A 12,480-nucleotide genomic window follows, 5' to 3' on the forward strand; every position below is an offset into this window, starting at 1 on the left:
CTGTCCATCATAGGAATAACTTGCGTGCCCGGGAAATCAGCAAGATGCGAAGACTCTCACCACGTGGCAGATACGTAACTAATCCGCGCAGCTGCGCATTAGTCTTCGGTATCAGCCCACTTTTGCTCGCGTCACCGGTTGGATTAGCCCGGTTTACTCTTGGAATGTGTCCAGGACCAGTCCATCTTACTGGGCAAGAAGCCAACCGAGTATACGTGTCAATTACCCCGAAAATAAAGAAAGACATAGAAAGCATCGCGTTAATAAAGTAATTATGCAAGGCGTGTCTTTGTTTCACTGAGGATATTTAGGTACCGTTTCCTTATGACTGCGCAATTTCGTAGGCAACAGAGCCAGCCACCGATACCTCTGTAAGGATTGCACAGAGGTTCCTAGATAAAAGCCTATTTGTTACGTGAGCGTGGTTCTTTACGTGACCTATTCAGCAAGGCTGCAGCAGCCACGGCTAGGAAAGCTCAGGTTGGGTCGTCTTATCATTTTTTTTTGTAAGGAAGTGTTATAGAGCACATCTCACGTGTTTGCATTTATGTGTACTTTTACACCTCGTACACAGACTGACAGAGAGCTTTCAGAACTTTGCATGTATTTCAGGAGCCATAATTTGAGATTCAATTAAGAAGTATGCAGACGACGTTCTCTGCGTAGCAGGAATTGTGCTCGAGAAGATCCTATTCGAGTACACTGCTGTGGCAGTTCTTCCATAGCTGTTGTAATAGATTACACGCCCTCGCCACTTTCTCGGCGCATAAAAATAGGTTAGTTTCTTTCTCTGGACCAGTGCAAGTATGGACCAAATTCGCAGTCGCTATACCTCCCCTCAGGTAGTGTGGAGCTATTGTCGCCCAGAAAGGGTGAGATTAGCGGCCCAATGCAATGCATTTCATCTGCAGCGCTTCAAACAACGTTTCCCTTTCAGCGCTTCACTTAGCTTTGGCGACACGCAGACAGTAATCTTTTATTTGGAGGGAATGTCCTAGCCCGTGTCATGAAGGGGGCAGGTTAAGATTTTTAACTTTAACTTTAAGAAACTAATTTCAAGTTCAGAAATCGCTCGTGCACAAACGTTTTGCACACCTTGCACGGATACTACATTTAGAAAGATAGGGGGACGCTTAAGCCGCGCCTTTAAGGGTATGACGCGATAGTTTTATTGTCCCCTTCAGTGGTTTTTATTCTTACACAGTCACCGTTGTTTGTTCGCATTCATTCTTCTATAACGATTGTCACAGCCCAACCATGCTCGTTATCCTTAGAAGAGTACTAGAAAACTGTCACAACTGAGTTCTCGGAAAACACAATCAAGAGCGGAGCAAGTCCCGTGATTCTTCCTTTATAACGATCGGGGGGTCGGGTGCCAGACCACTGTATTAGTACACGACTGTGTAGAAATTTGGAAGGAGGGGAACCGAAGGGCTCGATCTTTGTTAATCATTATCATACAAAGCCAACAGTCAATGAAGCCAAGGAAACCATAGGGAAAATTAGCTGTGGTTGAAATGGAAATGTAGAAAATAATAAAGAAAATGAAATGAAAGTACACGAAAAGATAACTTGTCGCCTGTGGGGATCGAACGTACAACCTCGGCACGTGTAATACGCGGTTAGTTGGTGTCTGGGCGCTCTGTCACTTTCAAGGTGCATGGGTGAGCCCCATCTTTTTTATTCGGACATCCTATTATCTTGGCACAATTAGACACGTCATCGGAGCAACGTTGTCGATGACTGATATCCGTGGTTTCCATCTGGGTTTGCTTAAAAGCAGGATCCCTGAGGTGTTTAAATTTGTAAATTCAAGTGCCAGCCGTACCTGTTGCCGGACATAGTATTAGTGAAGGCATGCGACCTGTCGGGAACAGTCCTTACGAACAGAAGCGTGAAATATGAATTACTTTGAGAATTCAGCCCATGAGGAGGGTGTGATCTTTTTTATGCATAACGAAAAGAAAGTTACGCAAACTGAAAACAATAATGAATTTTATTCGCCAAGGATTTGATGAATAGAAAGTCAGATGTAATCGCTACTTGAGCCAGGGCTGGCAGACATTAAGCGACTTCCTCGCTGCCTTTGGATGACTGGGAGACGCAGAGCAAACAGCTTTGTCCAGAATAGACGATGCCGCGTGTTCACAGTCGTTAGAGCATCCTCATGTGCCTTCGTGATTTTGTTTTTTGGCATGACGCGTATCCGGGAAGTCATGTACGGAGCAGGACATGGTAGCTGCTGGCAGTTCTCGGGGCGTTGGCTCCTGGCTCAGATCGTCTGGACGACTCTGGCAGCTGCTCCACTGTGGCTCGGAAAATGGCGTCAGTGTTTCCCTCGTTCCGCTCTTCTTTTTGGCAGGCTAGTTTGAATTCGCGCGCACTCGGGCCTCGAAAGTCATCGGTCACCTGCATTTGTCGTAAGTATCAAATGTATTACATGTTTATTATGTATTACATAAACATAAATGCAATGTTTCAATCTCCTCTGTTCCTAGCAAAAAAAAAGGAGACGAAGGGGAGATGGATTTATGTAGCGATAACTTGAGCAGACTACAGTCAATTGCGTGATAGGTCAAAACGATGGTGGTACACGTCTCACAACTGTACAATTTACAGAAGCGTAACAGGAAGCACGAGTACTTTGGTATTCGGGCCTCTGCATGCACTATCATGGTAGAGCTAGTAAACTATATTATCATACTATTATTTTATCAGGTTTATATATGTGTGTTTAATTTATCATGAATTTCATCTGCTCGACATAATCAAAAATACCGCTCACTGTTATTTCTTCTTGCGCACTACATCCGAATAATATCTAAAGAGAAGTCGCGCGCCATGCAAATCACCGTTCACAGTAGTTTTTGAGAGGTTAGTGAAAGGACATGCAAATCAATAGTGTCTGGCGGACTGCGGCACACAGACTAAACATAAAAAAAGAGAAAAAGTAGCGTGTTCATGAGCGTGGGTTAATCTCCTTCACTGATGTTTGTCTGCGTACTTAAACAAAACATATTTTTCCAAAGTGTAAGTTGATGCTATAAAAAAGTGCCCAAGTATAACTCTCAATCTAAGTGTTCAGGTTCAAGTTCGGTTTATTCAACATCAACATCTACAGACAGTGATGCTGCGGGCAGCCTATAAGAAGACTCACGATAGGACTTAACTGCGTCCACTGACCGTCTACTTGACAGCAGTGCAAATAAATATTGCATACAAGAGCGTCAAATATTGTCAAATATTGGTGATCAATTCCTCGTGCTTAAAAAGAATCTCCAAATTTGCCCAAATATTAATGCTAGGGTGGACTTTTTTTATTCCGTCTGCATACTGTTTTGTGAAAAACATATATAGCACTGTTGGAGACCTAATGACAGTTGGGTCATTATCCATGGTTGAAGTGGTTATGAAACCCTCAATGTGTAGAAGCTAATTAAATAGCACACCGTTATTTTCCATTCCATACCCTCGTCGCTAACACACCCTCGGTACGCGCCCGCCTTACCCTCTCTCTCCTTTAGAAGAACCTTACCTATACATACTGTGCCGCAAAAAGTATATGTCACCTGGAAAAAGACAAGGCCACTTGTCTTTTTCGTTGGTTTCTGCTTTCATCTTGTTTTCGTTTTGCTCATGGTCTTGAATTACCATCTCCCGCATTTCCCGTATTTTCCCTGAACCTCAATGTGTAGATAATACAAAGACCACTCACAGTTACCGACGGCCCCGAGCAGGTTGTTCGTGAGCGAGTTGACAGCGTTGGTGATTCCTCGCGTAAGGAATCGGAAAGGCAGCAGCGCGGTGAACTCGTTCAATGACGAGTTGAGGATGTCCACCAGGGGGCACACCAGGCTTGAGACAAGGTCCAGTTGCAGACCCTCCGGAGTCACGCTCAAAATGCACTGCACAAGCATTATGTTTTTTTTTTTTTTTTTAGTGCCGGCTTCACCACTCGCACGAGGAATCCTTTATACAGTTAGCAATGTCATATCAGCATGAATTCAAACATGAACAGGTAGAGAAGTACTGGAATACGTTCTGTTGTTTGCAAGTGCACTTGTAGTTGCGGTTTTCGTGTCCCTATGTACTCCAGGACATTTTCACTATCATTCTTAACCCTATTTTGCAATCATGCTTTTTACACACCTCTCGCAGTTTTTCTGTTTCGGTGTACTTCTGTATATTTCTGTATATATATTCACATTCTGTATATATTCACTTCTGTATATTCACATTTTCCCTTGATGATTTGCATTGCGATTGTGCTTCTTTCTTCGATGCCGCCTTTATTCAATGCTCCCGTATGTGACCTCTAAGTTATACTGAAATAAGTAAGTGAATAAATAAATAAATAAATAAATAAATAAGGTTAAACATGAGCTTTGAATTTATTGTTTTATAGCATACCATGCCTACATGCCTCCTATCAAGCGACTGCGCATCACACTCCGTAATTGCGCGCAAAGAGCGTTTTGATAAATTTCGTTCTGTTCGTGTTGCTAATTACACTGACATCACTTTAGCGATCAGATTCAGAATACAAGCCCGCAGAAGTATTTGCTGAGCACCCCTATTGAAACGTTAGCGTAGGCAGTTCACTATAATACGTTTTGCGCGCGTTTTCCGTATCATTCTTATGGAACTAATATGGGTATGGATGATGTAACAATTATTTTCCAATTCATTTCCATTCCCTGCTTTCTTCGGGGGTCCGAGCAAGCACTCTGACTAAATTATTACAATGATAGATGAAACAGCGGTAGATGAAAAGCGGTAGATGAAACGCAAAGAATAGAATCGAACGAAAGGAACCGCTACGTTATCGAGCAAATTGCTTATCGAGCCATTGTTTAGAATTATCGAGCCGTTGTTTCAACGTTCTCACCGCCCCTCGCTTTTTTGTTGCCGTTTCTTTCACTCTCACTATTGGTCGACCGCCTTTTCTTGCAATCTGTTTGTGGGCACATTTGGCACATTCTAAATTCAGCTTCTGATTCTAAACGCTTCTACGGAGCAATGATGTTCAGACTATGTTTGTAATGGCTAGAAGGAATGCTCATCCTTATTTTTGCCGAGCTATAAACAAGTTTTTAATTGATTTCAGTTGCGATCGTACTTACTCCGACTGCTTGAAACAGCTCTCTCAGGATGGGATCCTGGGTAAAAGAAAGGACGCCACTGTCAGTAAAAAAAGCTGTCCTTGGGATCCATCATTCAGTTACCTCAACAGAAAGTTAAGTTACTCACCGAAATAGTTGAGCCGGCTTCGCAGAACAGAGTACTGTTCAGACACTGGAACATTGAAACAGACACCAAAATTCAGAAAATGCTGAAACACAAACACTTCTCAACGCCTGTTCAGGCTTTCAAACGTGTGCGAAATTAGAAGTGCGGCTATATATTTGGTAATAAGTGTCTGAATAACAATTAATGAGAGAGCCGTGAATGAAGCTGGCTATATTAAACCGTCCTCACCGCTCCCACGTTGAACACGCTGGGCAGGCTGATCTGGAGAGGTGCTTGGCAGGCGATGTTTCCAGGACTGAACGCGCCGCAGCTAAACAGCGGGATTCCAAGGGGATTGCAGAGGATGTCCGTGAGGCCACCGATGTCACCGGCTGCAGTGCGGAAGCGAGACAAATTTTATTACGCAACAAGTTGTGCATTGGCGAAATGAAACATTTCTGCGCGTTATTATTTTGTTTCATGCTTCCCAACAGAGTGGTGCTGCTATGAAGAAGCAATCCTTGACTGTAAATTAAGAAGTTATAACTATGCGATTTTTAGTTATGAGGAATTAACAGACAGAGAAGGTGCTGCCTCACTGTGAAGAAGCCTTCCGAAGCATTATAACAAAGCTGTGAATAGCCTTCGTTCTTCAAACACGTGCACGACATTCTAGTTGCTGCAGTGAGCAAACCCATGCAGGATAGCGATATATGGTTTTGCATATCTGCGCTGCACTGAGAAAAAGGTACAAGAAATCAGCAAAGGCCGAATACAAATGTCGAAAGCTGCTGTTCTTACAACGTTCAACACAATCTTACATACAATGCAAAACGTAGAAGCTTCCTAGCAGCGTTCACTTTCGAAATTCTTCCGGATCACCTTAGTAATATTAACACCGGACAAGACGCTACCACTCCTAATGACCTTACGTTGAGCTAGGTGGTGGAATATTTTGAAAACGCTATCGTGTTGCAATGGCTTATAGGAAGACAATACAATTCACATAATAACGAAAGGTCATTGTACATGTCCTTTTGTCACTGTGTTGGTTGCATTTTCTTTGTGTAAGTCCTTGCAGCATGACGTTTTTTGCAAGTATAGTGTAACCTAAATGTTTCACAGCCTTCCAATCCACGCACAAGAAAGACAGAAGTGTCATGAAAGAGATAGAAAAATTATGAGATCCGTAAGCAATGAGCACTCACACAGGCCCAGTCTTGAAAGAACTGCTTCGAGGAGCCCGATGACGTTGAAGAGCCCAGACACGGGGCTTCCAATCTGAGGTAGTATCTGGAGCACGCACTGTGTAGGAATAAACGGGGGCTCAGTGGTCAGATGAAGAGTAAATGCACAGACGTAAGCAGTCAGCAGATGTGTAGTTTTCCATAAGGCGATATCACTGTCGTTACCACTGGAGTGGCACGTACGGAACAACGGTACACGAGCGTATTTAAATTTGAGAATGGTTTCTATCCGAGCTCGTTGGATGCAGCGCTGCAAGATGGTTTCCAGCAGAAAACAATCACATGGACGGCATGTAAGATGGCAGGCAACGTCAAAAAACTTTCTATGCTATCGAAACTTGCTGAGCTAAGTCATTGTGCGTGTGTGTGTTTTTTTTTTGTTTTTTTTTTTTTAGAAAGCGACGGGCCTCTTTTTACAAATAAACGGTGACCTAAAGCCCAGTATGCGCTGCAAAACAAGACGTCACGTGAGCAAGTGCAGCACTTGAGGGCTCCGTCGGCATGCCTCTTTCATTACTTGCTAAGCCGCCGTTCAAGGTTTGAGGGGCCGCCTTGCTATCGCAGAAACACAATTTCTCCTAAAGCTCAAGTTCCGGTTTCAGTGCCATCATATCCCTGCATGGCCCAACGTGTCATAATGTGCTACGCCTACTTTGATACCTCATAATTTGTGGTGTTGAGCTGCTAACCAGGAGATAGCAGGATTGAATCCCGGCCACGGCGGCCGCATTTCGGTGGGGGCGCAATGCGAAAACGCCCGTGTACTTAGAGCTAGGTGCACGTTAAAGAACCCCAGGTGGTCCAAACTTTCGGAGTCGCCCACTATGGCGTGCCTGATAGCCAGATCGTGGTTTTGGCACTTGAAACCCCCTAATTTATTTTTTATGCCTGATAATCTGAATTTAGGCTCGGTAAACTTAACGCAACCTAATTTAACTAACGTATGTGACTGAACTATGATACGCTCTTGATCTTACTTCACATAGATTACACCAAGAGGAACGCATTTTCAAAGATGTTCTGCTTACTTGATAGAGCTTATGTGGAACGAGATTAAGACTGCAGCGTTTTGATACGCTAGAGCGAGTTCACTATTATGGATAGTACAGCAAACAAATGACTAATGTATTTGTTAGTTATACTAAATCAATATTTGCTCAAATTACACCTAATTGAATAATTGCGCAGATGCACTCTCCTAGGTCAGAAATAAAAGTGAAAAAATAGTCCTAATTTTATTTGACGTATAACAGTGCTTCTTCATCATAGAGGTAATTAAATACTGGACAATGAGGTATACACAACATGATTGTGCGTCCATTTTTTTCGCTCTCTCTCAGAGACTGCAAACAGGTTTGTTTTCATTGCAAGTAACAGTGCTGGCGCAACATTATGGATTTCCTGCTGCTGACTTACCCGGAGGACACGGGTGAGGTCTGGTACTAGGCCCGACTGAAAAGGATAGAGGTGTTCGAAGGTTAATCACTTCATCCTTTTGCCGCGTATTAAAAAAAAGCATTCATATGTCCAAGCATCGATTAACGAAGATATATTTGAGCTAGTATGTCAGATGTTTTGTTATATTTCTTTAACAGGCACTGAAAAGTATGAGGATACAGCAACACGAATACAGGACGACCGGCTAAGTGACTGATTTGTGCTGTATAATTGCGGTGTCTATGGGAGACATTATAGCAGCGCGCAATGAAATGTCGGAAGGCCAACAGCCGGCATGGTTAACTTGGCAATCAAGCCTTTTCTCAAGCTTTTGCGAATCCCTAGGCTTTGATTGTTCAGATACTCAAACTTCATTATGACATCAGTAGACTTTAATGATTGTGGTCCAAACACCGAAGAAAACGCCCCGCCCCGTTCGAGGCAAAGAATCAATAAACCTGTCGTTTCAAGCAAAGCGTGCACACAAGCACACCTCGTCATTGGGGGGTGAACAACTTACCGACGTATCAGGACAAGCTCTCAGCGTAGTTCCGAGGCACTGGAAGTAAAAAAATAACGCCAGTTTATATATAACAAGGCCACTCCGTTTTCTCGTTCGAGAGTAATATCTTACACCTATTCAGAACAAACAGATGGTGGGACACCCTCTCGCTTATTCTGTTTCTTACGCTGAATAATCGCACGAATAAAATTGGCTTTATTTATTTCCTCTCAATATTGAGCACCTAAATATGAAGCGAGTTCACTTTGCTGTGCAAATACAATGAGAGACCAAGGGGGACTGTACAAAATAAATATTCCTTTCAAAATAACGAGGACTGATTTACTTTTACTTACCACTTATTTGTTGAACTGCATCTGGCCAATTTGTAAATGTTATTGTAATTTTAGAATGCCTTGCGCAAACTACACGATGACAAAATTAGCTCAACTTACATTACTATATGTCCCCCTATAAAAGGAAGTCAAAATGCTTTGTAAGAACGCTTTCATCGGAAGCCGAAACCAGATTTAAAAGCTACGACACTTCGAAACTCCAAGAGCATTTTTTAATGACATTGCTTATGACTCACCTCTCCCAAGTTCAGGATATTGGGAAGTGTAACATTGATGCATTGCCCTGCGCAGGAACAAAGAAAAGATCATGTTATGTTTCGGCGCGGTAGAACACTAACAATAACATGGGTACATTTCATGTGTTTGCAGCTTTGAACATCTGCTTCGAACAGTTTGGCCATTGTTGGGTCGTGTTATACGGCATATGACCACAGACTCTCATATTGTCATCAGCGGATTTATTCTAAATGAGTCGCCGGATACGCGAGAATGTTAGCGCACATTGACATTTCGCCATGCAGTAATGAATGAATGCTTATCAAAATTAAGTTCTCCACTACGGTGCCACCTATGTCACATATATTGTGGTGGAGCTTAAAACTCCACAATTCACTGAATGGCCAATCATCACAAAAGTAAAGTTCGTGTAGTCTACTAAAGGTATGTAGCGCCAATCAGAAGCTTTGCCTGTATTCACGAAAACATACTTAAACTATAGCAATTTGTAATGAAAATGCCCACCAATCGTTATGCCGGACATATTATTATGTAAGGCTGCCGGCCAATGAGAAAGAACACTCATGAACAAAAACCTTTCTGAATTTGGCCCCTGATTGCATCAGTGTTCATAACTATAATTTCAGTGAGAATGCTTCAGGGCGTGTTGAAAATAAATTTTAATGAAAAAATATATAATTTTATAGTCAGGCCGCTTGAATTCTTTTCTTAACTGTGTTTTTCTTTTTCAAGTGCCATACCCATAAAAGATCCACAAGACAAAGAGGGATCTGTATATGTGGCACATCTCTAAAGGTTATTTTACTGAAAAGCAAATTGAGAACTTGAGCGAATAAGGTAAGAGACACGGCGGTATACAAGCGAAGCTATGAAAAGCAACAACTGAGCTTACCATTCACTGCAGGCAAAATGGCCACTCCAAACACGAGGAGCGCGTACGACATTGCTGGAGCCATCTTGCTGACGTCTAAATTATCGAAAAGTTCACACGCAAGGCCCTAATCTAAAGCTCCCTCTTGAGTTGGTTAGCGGGACAAAAATCGAAATCACAGTCAATGAAACCGTATGGCAAAGCAACTCCTACGCGTACACTGCTCTGAGAGTCAAGCCAGCGTAGTCGTAGTCTACCAGAAAAAGTCAGAGCGGCTTAGCCAGGAGAAACTCGGTAGGTTTGCATCCCAGGTGTTGGGAGCTTCCAATTTAAACTCCGCGAAAGTCTTGTTTTCGAAACCAAGAACGGCCAACAGTTGGCTCAGAGCTTGACGGATGCTGTCGACGTAGCGTAAGCAAAGCCAGCTCACTGGCTACACCACGAGTATGCAGCAGATTGTCGGAAAACAACTCCGCGGTGTTTTCTCCCCAAGCATGTGCGATGGTGAGTGGCTCCGACTTGTCTTCCATTGGCTGTCGGGGAAGCCGCGAAACGTGGAGTGTAGCGAACCCTTCACAAGTTCCGTACAAGGTTGGATCCGCGAAGCGCGTCCCGCTAATTGAGTGCAGCATTACGAAAGCTGAAGCTTGCTTCCGATCGTACAAAGCCGTGTTGCACCTCGATGAAGAAAGGTTCTCCTAGTGACTGGCTGCTTGCTATTATTATTGCGTGGCTCCGCTGGTATGTTTTGACCGGTCGCGACGGAAACAATGCAACGGCCAAGCACTCATTGGCCAATCACGAATGTTTTCATTCGTCAAACAGTCTCGGACTCTTGACATTCTGAACCGTTCCGGCACATACCTGTTCAAGACTTCCTCATTACAGCGATACCCGTTAAGAATACTTTCTGCAATTTTTCTGGCATCTGACTCAGAGGTCGCCACTTTACCCAGCGTTGTCATGTTGTTTGCCCCAGAAATCGCCAGGAAAGACATTTCTTCCCCAGCCGTGATTGCATTCCGAGGTTGCAGCGGGCAAGCCATCCTTCCTTCGTCATTACGTCGTACCATGATGGCGTTTTCGCCGTTGTGCACGTTGTTGTTGTTGCCACAGGAGCAGCTATCGCTGAATTCGGGGGCCATAGAAACGGTTTATCTTTGTGCGTCTCTCTACAATGCCTATTCCTTCACAAACAACGCAGCTTTCCCACCGACTCAGCATCGTTTTCGCGCGGATACCGGAAAACTAGTTGAGTAATACAGCTTCGTACAGAAACTTTCGCTATCAAGTTGCTTGCACCAGTTGGAAAATAAAGTTTATTCTATCTATCTGTGCCCAAACAGCTGCACCGTATTATTGGCCCAGAATGCATGGCCTCCCCTCGCGAGCCTTGTCCCTTGGAAAAGTTTTGTTGTCGACAATAGGCACTGTTTGTGTCGAACATTTTTTTGTTGTTGCAGGGAGTGACAGCTGGGTGTTGTCGGTGCCCCTTTAAGAGTGAATCCTCCTGTCAAAAGCCGGCTTCCGGAATCCACACGCCGCGTAGTTGAGGTGGCCGTGAATTTTGAGCGAGTAAAACCAGACACCCCCTTCCTTCCCTCCTCCTCTACATCAGTCTAGGGGGATGCTTTGCGCTTAAAACAACGTAACAAAACCATTACGCAAGCTTTCCAGCGTAGTTAAGCAAGTCAACGCAAACAGGATGGCGGATGACAGCGTTTGCGTGGCGCTATTATCTACATAACACGCCGCTCAAGCTACTGTCATTCTTTCGTGCGGGTAAAAATTAAAGAAGAAAGAAACAAATGGCCGCCTATAGCCTATTCAAGTGTTACTGTAAGCTTAGCACACGCCTATCCAACGGATGACTTCGATTTGTAAGGCTCGTTGAGGACGATTAACATGCTTGAGAAATCGGCAGCTTTGCCCGAAGGGCGAAGACACTGATAGCAATAGCAAGGTTTAGCGTTGGACTCAAACTCATCGGACGGTGTTCTTGCTATAAGCGGGTGGATTATACGCCGGTGCAACATACGCAGATGCGCGCAAATTTCTTGCACCCTTAAAAGATTCACGTCGTGCAAGGCATGTAATGGTATTGCGCAGGCGCCACTGTGCTGCCCGTAAATAGCGGTACCCGTAACATTACATCACTTTCATATTTTGAGCCCTAATGTTGTTTCACTTTATCCGACAGTATGTGAAAATTTAAGATGAATGGCACGCGCTGGGAATGAAATTTATCGTACTTTTTTTTTGCACGCTGCAACTCAAACAAGTTCTGGGGAATAAAAGAAGCCAAGAACATGAGGCCTGGTTTCAGCAACATCTGTCGCTGAGTGGCACAGCACCTACTTTGCATATGCGACATACTTCAACATATACCTTACATATACATAAATCTATGTGATACGTCACGATGAATGCGGCAGCAAAAAATCACCTGGAGTGACCATATAATTGCTGTCGCAATATTAAACTCCCTTATCACATTGTATAGTCCGCAGCGGACAAACAGCCTCAGCCTGAATCCGGAGCTAAGGCAGACGCTTTGTTTGTTCTCCCACTGTTGATAACTTAATATCTCTATCTTCCTGC

At 43.7% G+C, this 12,480-nt stretch overlaps 1 protein-coding gene across 1 annotated transcript; it reads right to left on the reverse strand.

Annotated features, from left to right (window-relative positions):
- Nucleotides 1-1,978: 1,978 nt before the first annotated feature.
- On the reverse strand, nt 1,979-10,162 carry LOC126525702 (uncharacterized). Its single transcript, XM_055067646.1, has 10 exons — nt 9,901-10,162; nt 9,008-9,054; nt 8,434-8,472; nt 7,893-7,928; nt 6,438-6,534; nt 5,479-5,621; nt 5,251-5,295; nt 5,124-5,159; nt 3,716-3,905; nt 1,979-2,409 (listed from the first exon to the last, which is right to left on the reverse strand). The coding sequence occupies exons 1-10, from the start codon at nt 9,962-9,964 to the stop codon at nt 2,399-2,401; spliced, it is 708 nt and encodes a 235-aa protein (XP_054923621.1). The 5' UTR covers nt 9,965-10,162; the 3' UTR covers nt 1,979-2,398.
- Nucleotides 10,163-12,480: the final 2,318 nt, after the last annotated feature.

Source organism: Dermacentor andersoni, chromosome 8, assembly GCF_023375885.2.
Source record: "Dermacentor andersoni chromosome 8, qqDerAnde1_hic_scaffold, whole genome shotgun sequence".
Lineage (NCBI taxonomy): Eukaryota > Metazoa > Arthropoda > Arachnida > Ixodida > Ixodidae > Dermacentor > Dermacentor andersoni.

Excerpts from the sequence above, each read along its gene's own strand:
- LOC126525702 (XM_055067646.1), bottom strand. The coding sequence starts at position 9,964 with ATGGCTCCAGCAATGTCGTACGCGCTCCTCGTGTTTGGAGTGGCCATT. Across the intron at positions 6,535-7,892 it reads ACCTCACCCGTGTCCTCCGG|TGCGTGCTCCAGATACTACC; the intron begins GTAAGTCAGCAG and ends ATTCCTACACAG. Across the intron at positions 5,296-5,478 it reads GCGTGTTCAACGTGGGAGCG|TGTCTGAACAGTACTCTGTT; the intron begins GTGAGGACGGTT and ends TCAATGTTCCAG.